At 43.7% G+C, this 16650-nt stretch overlaps 1 protein-coding gene across 1 annotated transcript in view; it reads right to left on the reverse strand.

Annotated features, from left to right (window-relative positions):
- The window catches only part of NIBAN1 (niban apoptosis regulator 1), a 143629-nt gene that overhangs the window by 5752 nt on the left and 121227 nt on the right, over window positions 1-16650 (reverse strand). Inside the window, exons 7-13 of the mRNA XM_008534656.2 lie at window positions 15723-15827; window positions 15266-15428; window positions 11713-11900; window positions 8547-8708; window positions 6846-6956; window positions 4900-5007; window positions 451-562 (exon numbers count right to left, since the gene is read on the reverse strand). Coding sequence (XP_008532878.1) covers window positions 451-562; window positions 4900-5007; window positions 6846-6956; window positions 8547-8708; window positions 11713-11900; window positions 15266-15428; window positions 15723-15827 — 949 coding nt within the window. The remainder of the gene's footprint in view (window positions 1-450; window positions 563-4899; window positions 5008-6845; window positions 6957-8546; window positions 8709-11712; window positions 11901-15265; window positions 15429-15722; window positions 15828-16650) is intronic.

Below are 16650 nucleotides of genomic sequence, written 5' to 3' on the forward strand. Positions count from 1 at the left end.
CTATACAGCTGAGAGGAGGTGAGGAATGTGCTGAGAGAGCAGCTGGTAGGCCCTGCCACTGGAGTCACCTCCTCTCAGCTCTGGGAGGGGTTGTGGGCCTGTGGCTTGGAAGAGCCCTCTTTCCTTTGTTCTGTCTGGAACAGCTGGAGGAAGAGAGCTGTTCACGAGACACCCTCGGTTTGATCTCTCAAGATCTTAGTTTTCTCATCTGAAAAACGAAGCTTAACATTCCCATCTCACAGAGTTCTTATTTGTATTGAAAGAGAAATAACGTCTAAATGGGCCAGCACGGCGTGTGCCAAATCATGAACGCTTAAAGTTAGTATCCGTCCCTTTCCTCTCTGTCTCCCCTCCTCTTCACCTTTCATTCGTGTTGATAAAACCTGTCTGACTTACTGGGTGCTCCCGTCTATCTAGAGTTCTCTCTAGCACCGGACAAATCTTCCTTACCTTTCAGAGTTTCATCAAGGAGGATCTGATGTAAAATCTCCTCATAGACGTTTCCAACGTGGATCATATTGGTGTGATCTGCAAAGATGAATTGCTCATATTTCTGAAGCTCCTGGAGAGCAAGAGATAAGAAGACGCAGAGGTCAAAGCGTGAGACACCAGTTCATAGAGGAGATGCGGAAAGGGCCAGTCCCACCCTGGATCCCCACCTTGCTTGGAGTTTGTGGCACTCTGCCATTGGTTGTTCTGTCCCTTTCCCCAGCCACCATCCTTTGCACTGGGCACACCATCTGTGTACTTCAAGGAAGTGGCCACCAGAGATTCCCAGCATCTCAAAGCCTTGTCAGTGAGTTTGGGGCCCTCTCTTTTTTTCATCATAACCAAAATGTTTTCTTCTTCCTTTTTTTTTTTTTTTTTTTTTTGTGAGGAAGATTGGCCCTGAGCTAACACCTGTTGCCAATCTTCCCCTTTTTGCTTGAGGAAGATTGTCACTGGGCTAACATCTGTGCCAATCTTCCACTATTTTATGTGGGATGCCACCACAGCAGGGCTTGACGAGCGGTGCTAGGTCTGTGCCTGGGATCCAAACCTGTGAACTCCAGGCCACCAAAGTGGAGCATGCAAACTTAACCACCATGCCACGGGGCCAGCCCCCTTATTTACCAAGGTATAAGTTACACACAGTAAAATGTACACATTTTAAAAGTACAGCTCAATGATTTAAAATATGTAAATATACCTATGAAACCATAACCCAGATCAAGACAGAGAACACTTCCATCACCTCTACTTTCTTTTCCAGTCAACATCCTCCAAGAAATAAGCACTGAACTGATATTTATCACAATAAACTAGTTTTTCTTCTTATTGCACTTTATATAAATGGAATCATACATTCTTTCGCATTTGTTTTTGAGATTCGTCCATGTTGCCCCATGTATCAGTAGCTCGTTCTTTTTTTTTTTTACTGATAAAAGGCATTCATGATATGAGCAAACTAAAATTGTTTCTCCATAACCTGTTGCTAGATATTGAGATTTTTCCCTTTTTTTGATTGTTATGAAGATAACTGCTATGGACCTTCTTTTGCATGTTTTTGTGGATTTAAGGACTTATTTATCTTGGCTACACACCTAGAAGTGAGATTGCCAGGTCCTGGAGGAGACATATGTTTAACTCTATTAGAATGGGACCCCTTCTCAGATGTGGGGAATCTCTAGTCAAGGACTTTTCAGGAACATTCTCCTCTTCCCCTCCACCTGGCCCTGGGAGTCCTTGATTCCCTCTAAGACAGCCCAGGCATGATGCAAAATCCTTTAATGCTTCCTGCTTTCCAAGAGTTTCCAAATGGTTTGCCTGTTATCAGCAGGAGGACAGGGCAGAGATCAAAATGTCCCAGGGATTAACTAAGTGAGCCTTGCACCTCATTGTGCTGGAGGTGGCTCCCCACACCTGGCTTTCAGTGACCTGGGGACGTAGCAGTGGGATTTGATGCCTTTGGCTAGAAGGAGGATTTACAGCAGCCGATCAGAAGCCACCACATTCAGATAACTCTCAGCGCTAGGACTTGGGGGGTCTGTGGCCCAGGACCAGATCCAGCGGGCAATAATGGGGTCACTTTATACCCATCCTAGGGGAAGCCAAAGGGTTGAAGAGAGATGAGCTTCCATGGCCTCGAGAGGGTCTGTGAGACAAGAACTGACCCACAGATGAGTACTGGATGGAGAGAGCACTGCCCAGGAGACTGGACACCGCCCTGGACCAGCTGTGGGACCCTGGGCAAGCCACAGCACTGCTCTTCGTCTCTCTCTTCCTCTGCAAAATGAGGGGCCCGGGCTTACGTCTGCAACTACCTTTCGTCTCCCCATGTGGTCTCCCACTCCTTACTCCTCTGACTGTTCTTCATCCCTCAGGACTGGGCAAAAGCAGGACTCTGGGAAGTCCTCTCTGGCCCCATAAGCAGAGTTGGGCGGCCTCCTCGGAACTCCGGCCATTGCTCTTCCCTGTAAGGCAACTGCTGTGCTCATCGCACGGCATACTGTGTGCCTGTCACAGCTCTAGGCTGTGAACTCCAGGACAGCAGGGATGCTGGCCTGGCCCAGCACCTGGATCATATTTGATACATATTTAATACATGTTTGCTGAATAAATAAACAGTAGACCTTTAACATTTCAACCAGTTAAATAATTCTGTGGAAAGGAATAATTTCTGGGGATGTTTATACTGTTGCAATGTGTCCAACTTTACAAACAGTCTTCCATATTGAATTGATTGAACTGGGTATGTTTAATTCCCTGGAGTAATTAAATTGGAATCCCTGAGAGTGGGTCTTGGGGAATCAGATTTGTTTTAAAGCTCTCTGGGCAATTCTATTGTGCAGCTTGGGTTGACCCCACAGACCTAGGAAGCTGTGACTTAAAGAACCAAAGGAAACACACTTTTGTCAAATAAAGAATGCTTCTCTGAAGCAGATACTCCCATAGTTTATATGTTCTGTAAATCCAGATTTTTAAAAATCTCTTGACACTGATAGAATACCTGTCTTTACCGAAAACTCCCAGTCACAGATTCTTTTGAAATCAGTCTCTCTCTCTTTTTTTTTTTTGAGGGAGATCAGCCCTCAGCTAACATCTGATGCCAATCCTCCTCTTTTTTTTTTTGCTGAGGAAGACTGGCCCGGAGCTAACATGCATGCCCATCTTCCTCTACTTTATATGTGGGATGCCTGCCACAGCATGGCTTGATGAGCTGTGCCATGTCTGCACCCGGGATCCAAACTGGCGAATGCCGGGCTGCCAAAGTGGAAATGTGCAAACTTAACCGCTGGGCCACCAGGCCGGCCCTCTGAAACCAGTCTCTTGATTGAAAATCACAAGAGCCTCTTACAGATTGGTATAGCTCTATTGATGCTTAGAAAGAGGGGAGCAGTTGAGAAGGGGGACTTTCCTCATCGTCTCCTCTTCTGAGAGGAGGTGGCTCCAAGGCCCCCAAACTGCCTTTGGGATTGAAAAAGAAAAATGCCCTAATCAGAATGTCTGTGTGCAGACATATTCAGGGGTAGACTGAGTCATCCCCTGGATAGATGAACTTTTCCATCCACATATGGCCTAGTGACCTTCATATGGACAGATTCTTTACTCGCCTGGCTCCATCAAATCCTTTTCCATGAAAGATATATACCCCCCAAAATAAATGCCAGGTACTAGATATGCTGATGCTCCCTTGAAGAAAAACAGCATTTACAGACATACATAAAAATGACCGAAGAAATTTCCACAGTAAAATAACTCTGTCAAGGATTTTAATGTTCTGAGGCTTAGAGGCTCACTAAGCTGCCAAAAAGCCCTTTTTAAATTCTAAAAATCTCCTTATCACTTGCTCCAAGATCATTTCTGAAATGTCGAAGTAGCACCAGGAGTAGAATGTACCCTTTACTGAGCACATACCGTGTTATCAGCGAGTGTGAGCGGGCGGTTACCAGCTCTGTGGCTTTGGGCCCAATTACTTAACCCATCAGATTTCCTCATTTGTACAGGAGGATAGAAATAGCACCCTCTAACAGAGTTGTCATGAGAACCACTGAGATAATCCATACAAAGTGTTTAACACAGTCCTAGCACGAGGTAAGCATTCATCAAATGTTAACTGGATCACTCTAGTCTTCTCAAACTTAAGAAAGATTTTCTAGGATTTTCTCCATTTTCTAGAAGATCAAATGTAGGCCAAGAGAGAGGAAAAGTGACTTGCCCAGGGCCCCAGAGCCGACACACAGAGAAGCCAGGATTTGAGCCCAGGTCTTGACCCAGCCTCCAGAGTCAGCTCACCCATGACTCTGCTCTGCAGACTGAGTCTCACACCTTCATAATCATGGCTGTCACTGGTTGACTGGTGTTTGTAACAGCTTTAAAGGGTTTCAATTTCATTGATTTCCATAAACAAACGTTACTGGATTTAACAGAACAAACATCCTTCTGTAATCGTGTTACCTAAGGTCTTTTCCTGGAGTAAGTCAAGTGTCAGAGGACACGTTGGACCTATGAATCATACTATAATGAGGAACACCTGGCATCCTCAAGTGTTCGAGGACAACCCTTAACTTGGCTCAAACTCAGATCGTTAGCCTTTGAGATTTTGTCTTGTCCAGAGGTTGGTAAACCCAGTCAGTTGCTACTTTTTGTAAATAAAGTTTCCCTGGAGCACAAACATGCCCATTTGTTTGTGTATCCTCTGTGGCTGCTTTTGCACTATAACAGCAGAGATGAGTAGCTGCCACAGAAATAGTATGACCCAAGAAGCATAAAATATTTACTATCTGACCATTTACAGAAAAAGTTTGCTGACCGCTCCCTGGTCTAAGCTACCGTTTGCAAGCACATCATGGCAAAAAAAACTCGCTGGAACTTCATAGGCAATAAGGGCAGGCTTTTGGGAATAACCCATCCTCTTACTGGTTTGCATGTGGACGCCAGTGCCTTCTGCACGGTGGGAAGTGTGATTTGAACCAGTGCCTCTTGAAATATCTTCTTCCGGATGGTGCTGCTGTCATAATCATATTGCTGTCAATACAGAGATAGAAACATATGCTAAATAGCAACATTGCAAGCTGTTAACTTTCGCTTAAACAAAAACTCAGCTACTCACTTCGTCTCCCTTTTCCCCCTAATTTCTGAGGATCCTTGTGGTGTTTCCAAGGTCTCAGAGATCTTTCTATGCAATTCTCTCACACTCTAGGTGGACGTTATGATTGATAACGACCCTTCTTATCCTCCCCTCTTACAGATATGGAAACAGAGGTAAGTGAAAACAGAGTGACTTCTGTGTTATAAAGAAATTGAGGACAGAACTGAGGGATGAGTTTGTGCTTTGTCACCCCTGTCCTGGCTAGGTCCATGGGAGCCAGGACTATCTCCTTCATTCCTCTACATCCTGAAAGCAGGATCAGTAGGTTGTAATGATTTCCACAAGGGAAGAGAGAGTCTGGCTCATAGCTACATTAACATGGTGGTATGTTAACCAAAGAAGTTTAGTATCTAGAACAAGAAAGACGATGATTTACTCCGTTCTGCATGGAACGTCCAAACCTAGAGAGCAGGGTTTGGTTTTAGCTGTCACTTTAAGGGGGTCACAGACAAACTGGACCAGAGTCACGGGCATGGGAGCAGGAGGATCAGACCAAATAAAGAACGGTTAAAGAGATGAAGTCATTTATACACACAGGAGATCGTAACTTGGGGCAAGATTATAGCCCTATTCAAACAACCAAAGGATACCATGTGGAAGAAGGACATGAACAAAGAGGGTAGAACTAGAATTACCTATGGTGAGAACTTTGGCTTAACATTAGGAAGCATGTGCTTGTCGTTACAAGTGCCCAGAGAAGAAATGGAGTGTCCTAACAGGTATAACGTGCCCTGCCACTAGAGGCGATACTGACATTGATACTATCTTTTTCTCAATGGTAGCTTCGTTATTATTTGTGTTACCATGATCCATATTGCTTTTAATCTCAATGATTTGGTTACCAAAGTTTTCTACTGCCTGTGAGGCATCAAGATGGGGTGCGAAATTCAGGGACCACCTCCTAGGCTCTGTGAGACTTTGATCTTCTGCTCCAAAGCACTGTTTAGGGGAAGTAGGTAGTAAAAATTAGTGGACTAGGTTCAAGGATAGTTTTAGCTCTAGGCTCACCATTGACTAGCCTGTTGAGCTTACACAAGTTATGTGAGCTCTTAGAGAGTCACTTTTCTCATCTCTATAATGGGGACATATTCTAATTATCTCACAAGGTCTTGTGAGGCTCAAATGAAACAGGATAGGTTTAAAAAGAGCTTTAAAAATATACCATATTTGTGCAAGCTCCTAGTATTACAGCCATTTTGATATATACTTATGCATGAAGCACATTTAAAACAATTTCATATAGCAGGTATCCTTTCCTCAGAGTATTTCCTTTGCCATGCTATTTTGATTTTTCTAAAAAATGCTGGCTAATTTAAATGGGTTTTACTGTACTGTAAACTCTTTGAAGAAGGAGGCTGTGCCTTGCCTATTTTTTATATTTCATGTAATACCTATCACGATGCTTTGTTTAAACTGGACAGACAATAAATATCAAGTCCAATTGCTAAGAAAGCAAGCTGGGACATGTCACTTCTAGCCAATGGGCAATGATGCTGAGGACTCACGCTGCCTAAAGTGGCCACTAGATGGCAGGACAGGCATAAAAGTCGTGCTGGGGACCAGCTGCTAGATGATGGTTACAGGGGCCACAGGGAGGAAAGGTTAGAAAGAAAAGGGGGCGGTTGAAAAAGAGAACCTGTGATTCCGCTTAACTGAAGAAATAGGGATCACATTCTTGTTTTATGCTTCTCACAAATGAGAGAACGCTTTTTACCTTTAAGACTCGAAGCTTAACCTTCTCAATGGCGACCGCAGTTTTGGAAGCCTCTCCTTGGAGATGCGGGGAAAGTAACTGCTCAAAAGTGAATACTGCATTCTCCATTAGCTAGAAGCCAAAAGCAACACAGACACAGCGCAGTCAGAGGCGGATCACTACCCCCACGTCTAAGTCGGCTTGGTGAGAAGGGAGGGCATGACCATCAGAGATGAGAACCCTCAGGCACAACTCTGAGAGGGACCCTGGGCAACAGGTCCTTATCCCACTGCATGGATTGTGCAATAAACAGGCACATGGCCACATTGGGCTCAGTAAGAAGCTGGAAAATAAACACACTCACACGCATGTGTATGTATGTATGTATGTATGTATGTATGTATTTTCTTTCCTCCTCTTCTTCTGCTCTGAACCAGAAAACCCAAGACCCTGGAATTGAGAACACCACCATCTCCTGTGGTCACCCCCTTCCTCCATTCTCTGGTACCTGCAGCCAGGGCTTAACAAGGTGAGGTGGGAGCCTTGTCCAATTATTTTTTGGCTGCTTTAATTCTGCACCTCCACTTCTGGGTGGATGTAAACCACGCCAGCACGTCTCTCTCCCCACTTTCCAGCCTACCACCTCAGTCCTCTTCCTTTCTCTGCCAGGCTGGGAAGGGAGGCAGGCTGAGGGCTTGGTGGAGACAGCGGCTGACACGCTCATGGGTCAGGAAACGGAAGCACTTCAGATCTCTTATTCTCTGCACTGGTGCCCGCATCAGTTTCACCCGGGTTCAGGATTATCAAAGGGACTGCGTGAAACTGCTATCCAGTATTATTCCTTGTCCAGTTTTAATCCTTCACAACTCAGAGGTTAGATAACAAGATGGATCACTTAATCTTGCCTATAACTTTTAAGAAAAAAATGTTCCTTTCTTCCCCAAACCTGTGATCCCAAAGCATCCAACACAGACCTTTCTCACAGCACTCTCAACACTGTAGTGAATTTATCTAAGTCTCTGTCTCCCTATCAGCTCCCTGAAGTGGGATCTGGTACAGCGTCCAGCCCCACAGTAACCTCCCCGGAACATCTATGAAATAGAATTGCGCTCTTATAGCTTCAATGATCACACCCTTTCTTCACTTATAAAGCACTATAATATGTAAAGAGTTTGTGCTATTCATTCCTGTTTCTTGTGGGGAAGAAAAGGAACCTATCAAGTAAACTGAAGAAATCTAAATATGAAGCTGTGATTAATTGATTCTTAACTAGGTTTGGGAATTGATTTAAGCCAGTGGATCTCAATCCTGGCTGCATATTAGAAGCAGTGGGAATGAGAGTATGGAACATTTTTTAAAAAAATTATCTATCTATCTATCTATATGTATGTATATATAATCAGAATCACTTGGAGGTGGGCCCTAGACATCAGCATTTCTTAAAAGCTCCCCAGATGCTTCTAATGTGCAGCCAAGTTTAAAAGCAAGTAATTATCAATTAATGCCGCTTTCTTGCCCTGAGATATTCTTCTTATGATGTTCATCAACATGGAATAAAGATGAAGCCAGCTGGAAGGACGAAATACGTCCTCACTCAACAAGATAACTAAAGACATGGGCCTCACTTCCCTGAGCGGCACTAGCGCACCACTCTCATTTGTCAGCATGCGCTTCTCTGCTCTGCTCATCCTCACCCACCACGGATGCCCCTGCCGCTCCCACCTCTTGCATGTAGTTCTGCGTCCTCTGAACCACCAGATCAACATGGGGGAATCTGAAGCGGCTCTTGAGATCCTGCAAGCGCTCCTGAAGCAGGTTGACTTTACTGTAACAAGGTTCCATCTTCACAGAATCCAGTGGAAGATGCCTAAGCCGGTCTAGATTCTGCATGTTGGTGAAGGGGAAAATTAGACATGATCAGACATAGGGAGCATATTACATATCTATTAGAGATTACACAGATTCTAAACAATCAAATGTATGTTATCAGAGTCAATCACATCTCAGGTCACTGCATCCGTGACGTCCTCATTGTCTTATTTCCTTCCTTCAGTGAGTCCCTGGGGCAGCTCTGCTGATAGGACAGAGACTGAGAGAAGAACCAACTGGACGATGGGAGGACCCAGGGGTGCATTCAGGGAGCCCCATCTTCTTAAGCTCTTGATGGATTCCAAGCTCCCACTTCCAGAGCTTAAGAACTAGGCAGGCAGGCTCTGTGGCACATGGAATTGCTGCTGGACCCACAGCCTCCAAAGCCTACTTTAATGAGTACCATTCCTCTCAGAAAATCCCAAGGAGGTCAGGATGCCCTCCCTGGACTCCTGGACTCTAGGAGTGAAGCCAGAGCCCCCACGGAGCTCCCCTCTGCTGTAGGGTCTCTATGGTGCTAGTGGGTGGGGAGGTGGGTGATAGCAGAGGCCTGGCTGGGGAGAGGCATCCAGTGTTAAAACTGCAGTCCCTTACCCTCTAGTTTGCACAGGTGATAACGTAATTGATGAGGCCATACAGCTTCCAGCAAGAGGACTGGGACAGACTTCGTCCACTAAAGACCTCAAGTGTTATCAACATACTCTTACGCTACAAGTATTGTTGCCAACAGAATGCATCCTATTTTCCAAGATTACTTAAAAATCATTTTAAAAATTGAATATTGGAGATCTAGAAGAAACAAGAGAGTAAGTGGAGAAGACAGAAAGAAAGGTGCTGAAAATGAGCCCTTAGAGAAAATTGTGGAGTGACACAGAGTGAGTATGAATGATACAGGATGACCAGATTTTCAGGCCACGGAAAAGAGAGACATCAAGATTTCTCTAAACAGGATTTTTTAAAATTTTTTATTTTACATTTTTTGCTGAGGAGGATTTACTCTGAGCTACCGTCTGTTGCCAATCTTCCTCTTTTTGTATGTGAGCTGCTACCACAGCATGGCCACAGACGAGTGGTGTAGGTCCACGCCCAGGAACGGAACCCAGGCTGCCCAAGCAGAGCATGCCCAACTTAACCACTAGGGCACTGGGGCTGGCCCTAAACAGGAATTTTTAAAGAGCCCATTCTCATTGTCTTCATAAAGGGAAAACCTTACTCCCTTTAAGAAGTGAGTTATAGAGAGCTCCACTGAAGTGGAATTAATGATTAAAAGCATGCTGTCACACAATATGTAATGTGCCTATTTTTAAGAACTATCACATAAGCAGACAGGAGAGGAAACACAGGTTACCACTCTGCTCCATTCAGATGGGCAAAAGTTTAAACAAGTGATAATACCTAATGCTGATGGGAATCTGAGGGAGAAAGTTCTCTGCTATTCATAATTGGTAGGGATGTAAAATTTCAAACCTTTTTTTGGAATGCAAATGGCAACATCTGTTAACATGAGAAATATACTTACCTTTCAACCCAGCAATCCTGTCCCAGGAATCTAGCCCATGGCAATAAAAGCATCAGAGTATAAGAATATATGTACCAAGGTTATTTATTGCAGCTTTGTCCATGGTGCCAGCAACATTTGAATGGGTGACTAAATCGTGCTGTATCCATATGTGAAATATTATGCAGCCATTACAAAGAATGACCTAGAGCCAGGACAGTTAACTTGGAAACAGTTTCATGAGGTGTTTTTGAATGAGGAAACTGATAAGCAGAGTAGTATATATAAGATAATTCCATTTTTCTAAGAGAAAGCAATCTAAAAAAATAGCCTATAAATGTGTGTTTTATATGCTATATAAGCATGGGGAAAAGTACAGAATGGCATATGCTAATTGGCTAACGCTGGTTACTTGAGGGATGGTGGGTGGTGTGGGGGAAGAGGCAGAGTAAAAGCAAGTTTAAAACAGGCTACAATAAGAAATCTCAAAATATTTATGAAATGATCTTGCTTATGTACAATTACATGTGCATGTGTGCATGAAGAAATAACAAAGGAAGAGAAACAGAGGTATCTGGCTTTATCCACTGACTTGAAGGGATGTCCATCATGACATGCCAGGTGTGAAACAAAGCTGCCAAGTTGTCTGTCAGTGACTCTCAAACTTTAGGTGCATCAAATCCCCTGGCGGTCCTGCTGAAACGGCCTGCTGGGCCTACCCCCAGATTCAGGAAATCACTGGTGGGGGCCTGAGAATTTGCATTCTTTGTGTGTGTGTGCATTTGAAACATGTGTGCACTCGTTGTAAATAAACCTGTCCTCATTTGCCTATTTTCTTTCACAATTGCTTCAGGTTCTCTTTCTTTCTTCTTTTTTTAACAATTGCTAATTAATACTGTTTGTACAAACATTTTGTACATCCAAACAGATAATTTGCATTTTTAACAGCCAGGTGATGATGACACTGCTGGTCCAGAAACAACACTTTGAGAAACATTGGTTTTTATCATGAGTCTATAATTTTGGAAACAAACCAACAAATGAAATTTACATAAATGAGGATATACGCTTGTATATTTGTAGGAACAAGGAAAAAGTACGTGAAAACACATACTAAGCTATTCATATTAGTTAATTCAGGGAGTTGGGAGCAGAGGTGTCCTGGGAGTTGGAGGTGGACTAGGATTAGGTGGGTATGAGTGATGAATTTTGCTCTTATATATATGTATATTTGAGTATATTGTTTCCCTCGTACAAGCATCTTACTAATTTTGCAACTTGGAAACCATTAATAAAGGAAACCAGGTAGATGGATAGATGAATGGACGGCTGAATGGGGTGGTTGGATGAATGGAACAAAAACTAGATGAACGGATGCAAGTGCAGATGAATGGAAGGAAGGAAGTGAGGGGAGAGGGACAAAGGAGAGAAGGAAAGAATGGATGAATGCAGATAAAGCTGCAGAGAAAAGGCAGCCCCAGGCAGAGCATTCACACTCAACTCCTTGGCTTCATATCCTACCTCCTTGAGCTGGGCACTGTTTTTGGTGGTCTGAAAGTTCTGGCTAAGTTCATCCACTTCTTTTTCAAAGAGTGAGCGCACTTCACTGAATCCTGAGCTCACAGGTCCCATGAGCTCCTCCAGAATGGACGCCAGGAATGGTTGCACACTCTCTGCACAGCTTCTCTCTGCCGGCTGGGCCACCATGGCTGTGGTAGGAAATAGCCAGAAAACCACAACTTGTAGCAAAATTGGATTCAAAGGTACTAGAGCCTGGCCAGGGCTGAACAGTGCCCTATAGAGCCATTTAACAGCTAAGGCAAGCTCAAATGGGTAAGACACACCAGCACAGGGAGTCCTGTGCCAGCATTCACCATGACCGACAACCATTAGATGCTCTGAGAATTGGAACAAACAGAATACCTCCCCTCCGCAAACTTTCCTCTGCCCTAGGAGGAAATGAATTTTTCTGCTTGGTCCTTAAGAACATGCAATGCCCAATACAATAGAAAAACCCACCTGCTTACTATCAATCACCATCATTATATATGCATAGTCTGTCTTCTAAAAACACAACTTAAGTTTTTTTTAAATTGAGGCATAATTGACATATAATATTAGATTAGTTTCAGGTGTACAATGTAATGATTCGACATTGTATATAACAATTTATTACGTTTTAATTCATTTCTCTAAGAGGTAATCAGCCGATATAATTCAATTCCTCTCTCCCCTCCTCAAGAGAATTTTTAAAAACTCAAGTACAGTCTTTTTTGGGCAGATGGAAACAAATCCCATTCAGTTGGCCCCCCCATCTCCCATTCCCACTCCCAAGTTTTAAAAAACCACTATTTTTGTTCCTGATAATCAAGGACAACATGCACAGTGACAAAAACGTAGAGTGCAGAAAATCATAAAGAGGGATGGAAAAATGTAACCATACTCCCAGTTCCAAGAGGCAATTCTTGGTCTTTGATTTAGAAGAGGAAGAACACAGTAAAGCTTGATTCAGTGAGTCTGCACAGGACATGGAACTCTGAATATTTTTTAAGGGCTAAGGTCATTCTCAGGATTCACCAGGTTTGGAAGCAGCCTTCTAGTAAAGGAAGCCTGACCTGGAAGAGGGCAGAGCTTGCTCCATGGACCCAAAGGCCAGCTTTGTGGAGCTGGGTCAGTCGCGGAGCCTTGTCAAAGTATCAGAACTGAGAAAGGAAGTCTAAACTCATTTGGGTGTCCAATCCTTCTATTTTATAGATGGAAAAAGAGGCCTGGAAATGTTAAGATGGCTTAACCAAAGTCACACTCTGATTTGCAGATACAGAACTACAATTCAAGTGCATTTCTTAAGTATTTATCGGCAAATAACTTACTTACAGTGAGATGACTGGCCACGTTATTTCCATTTGCAGAATATTTCAGAGTTAGGGAGGATCAGATTGCCTCTTATTTTGAGAACCTGAGATGACCAGTGCTACTAATATTATGAATAACATCAATATTTGGGATATAAAATATTAAACAGGTCATAGAATTGCTAGGAAAAGAAAACCTTTCAATTGTATGGTTCAAATATGAACAATCTATGACTCTTCTTTTAATGACTTGCTTGATACCAAAACGAAAAATTGTTTGCAAGGAGAACAAATGAATTATTCATCAATGAAGTTTGAGAGAAGAACTATTTGAAAAGCATCTCATTGAAACTGCAGAATAAGCATGAACACAGGTAACATACAGGAAAGATTTAGCAGCGGCTGGATGATTTCCCCACTGAGTGAGGCAGGGATAGGCCCAAGGAGGGGCAGGGGAGGGCATGTTCCTCTGGGCCTGACCCCAGATGCCTACGTGCCACCGTGGGCTGCAGCCTCCTCTCTGCACCTGTATTTGGTGTTCCTTTTAGCTGTGCCTTCCTTCCTCCATCTCTGCTTGTAAACATCCTCCTGCCTCTTCAAGGCCAGTTCAGATTTCACCCACTGGGACAGCCCTGGAACCACCACACAGCTTCCTGAACCGTTGTCTGCTGAGGTTTCCTTGTGGATCGAATAAATTTTACAGCTCACAGAGGTATGCTCTGCAGTTTTTCAAGGTGCAGAGATGCTGCTGTGATGAATCCTGTGTTGTGACATATTAATTCACAAGTCATATGTTAGTTAAGGCAGCTGGGGAGAAGCAGCTGAGCAGTGATTAAGAGGGAAGGCGTGGAGTCAGAGGCCCGGGTTTGCCCTGACTCTGCAAACACTCAAGCTGTGGACTCTTGAGCAAGTTACTTAATCTCTGCCTCCGTTTTCTTCTCTCTAAAATGGGGATCCTAAGAGTAAGTATTCTCAGGGGTATGGTGAGGATGGAATGAGTTTACCGTGTTCAAAGTGCTTAGGACCGTAGGTGGCAATCTGGAACCACTCAGTAAGTGTCCACTCTTACGCTGCCTGATGGCACCATTTTTTCCCATCAGCCTATACCACCACAGTACTCTCGTCACGAGGGCCCCCACAGCTTTTGAAGCTGAAACGTTTCCTTGTTGGGAACCACTGTGCCCTCCCTCTCCTGCCTCTTCTGTGGTGTTTGTCCTATTTTTCCTTCTGTCAGTATCTGTGATGTGCCTCATATCCTCTTCAATGTATAAAATCATGTCCTCTTCTTTGAACCATCATAGCCCTTGTACTCAGCAGGAGCAGAATAAATGCTTATTGAGTGAAAAAGACGATTACGGAGCAGAACTAAAGGCTGCTCAAGAGCCCTATGGGACCCAATGGTCCCAAAGTTTTTCCAAATTCGAAGCCCCTATGGATGTAGCCTCAAGTACACTTCCTTGTCTTAAAGGTGGAGAACATTTTAAACACATTTAAAATGTGTTTTTGATATTAAAAGACTTGATCATGACTTCCTTTGAAGGCTTCTTTTAGGAAACAAACAGTAATCCAGGGCAGAATCTTTTTCTATTTTATGTGGAATACACTGGAACCACAAAGATTTAGGGAAAAGAGAAAGAGAGAGACTGGTTTAATTCAGGCCATGAGAATGGCCTCGGTTACATCCAGCGCAGCCCCAGATAACAGGAATGTGGGCACAGGAGTGGGGTGTTGGCAGTTTTAAGTTGTATAAAGTATTTCAAGGTATAGTCAACTCTTGATTAGTTGTGCTAATGGAGGAATAAGAGACATGGATAACAGTCAACAGAAAACACTCAAGTTAGTTTACATCTGGCTTTGGAAGGCATCGCATGGACAGACACACTGATTCAGACACACACACCTTTGCTACAGGTAAGCCTTCTCCAATCTCCTCGAAGTAGGACCTATTAGAAGAGCTCAGAAGCAAGCTGGGCAAGAGTATGAACAGGGCCTGAAGTGCAGAGAACAACCACCAAGCAGACAATCCTCCACTTTGTGTCACTGATGTTTCTGCGGGGAGGTCCAGGCTCCTCATAGCACCTCTAGCACACTCCTATTAAAACTGTCATCACCTCTTACGAACGCCCTCAGTTAATTCTCCTCTGAAACCATGCATTCCAACTATGTGATGGAGCCCTAAATGCACAGCCTATTTAGTAGGAACAGGGATTATCTCTACCGACCTTTGATCTTTCCAATTAAAAAGTTCTTTGAATTCACAATCTGATCCATGTCTGAACGGATGGTTCCCTCCAAGCCTTTCGTCAGAGTTCTGCATTCCTCCTTCAAGGCACTTAATCCTTCTGAAACTTGATGCTGAACCAGGTTGTAGGCCTCCTCGAGGAGCTGAAACAGAGAACAACACATAAATCGGGGATCTGTCGTGCGTAAGCGGCTGATGGAGTCAGTAGAGGGAGGAGGGTTAATCTCAGACTATTATAAACAAAACTTCATACACATTCTAATTTTTCTTTCAAAGTTTGAGTCTGTTTGGATTAGTCCTCATGTAAGTGAGATTGAGCAGACTCGAGGTAGGCATTTCTCCACCCAGGGAAGGAATTATTTAAAAAGAAAGAGAGAGAGAAGGGAAGGGAATGTTCATTTTGAGTAGCTCAGTTGCAGAGCAAAATCATCGCTTACAGCGAACCAGGCCCTCTTTCTGTCGTTCTTCTTCCCCTTCATTTTAGGCAGAAGGTCTGTCTGAAGCGTTGGCAGGAGCTCCTCCATCACCAGGTTACTCAAGATCTGCCGAGTGGAAGAGAGCCCCAGAGTTGGTTAGTTGGTGATGGCTAAATCTGAGCATCAGGACAAGCGAAGATGTCATGGTCGGCCATCCCTATCCTGGCTACATAAGATTCTCCTGGGCTACATGAAATCTGTTAGGTTAATAGTTGAACTTTGGTTCTGAGGCTGCAGAAATCTCAACGAAGACAATCTTAGAGGGTAAACGTTCTTAAACATCCCCGAGGAACAGCAATGTCTGCTGACGTTTTCCCATCGGAAAGGACAAGTTCCTTAAATTCAAACTTCTCATATTCAAACTAGAAGCATCAAGTGCATTTAGGATAAGAAGAGAAACCTCAATTATAGATAAGGGCATCCTTAGCAAAATTAGGAAAGGAATCAGACTTGGTTTTGGTGGCTTGAGTCCTTATCTGTACCCCTTGAGTGCATCATTCCTCCTCAAGCTCCCTTGGGATCTAAGTGTCTTCATGCTATTTGTCTGTACTGTCCCCTGAACCCCACCTCCATCCTCCTTAAAGTTTAGAAGAAGAAGGGAGTAATAAATGCTTTGAAGCAACTGGGCATTTGTGGGATGAGCAGAATATGGGAGGAGTTCTAAAGTTTTAAGGGTGTTTTAAAATAATTTGTTCCCAAATTGCTCCTAAAATTTTGCTTGGCTCAATGAAAATGGTTCTTTTGAATCTGAGCAGTGGTCTCCACATCCACACGTTACAATGCTCCACATAACACTGGCGCCTCATTCTTTAAAACCCCCACCCAAATTGGAGCAGCTTTATTGTTCAAATTCACTTTTACCATGAATTTTTTGGGGCTCCCAGCTCAG

This window comes from Equus przewalskii, chromosome 23, assembly GCF_037783145.1.
Source record: "Equus przewalskii isolate Varuska chromosome 23, EquPr2, whole genome shotgun sequence".
Classification (NCBI taxonomy): Eukaryota; Metazoa; Chordata; class Mammalia; order Perissodactyla; family Equidae; genus Equus; species Equus przewalskii.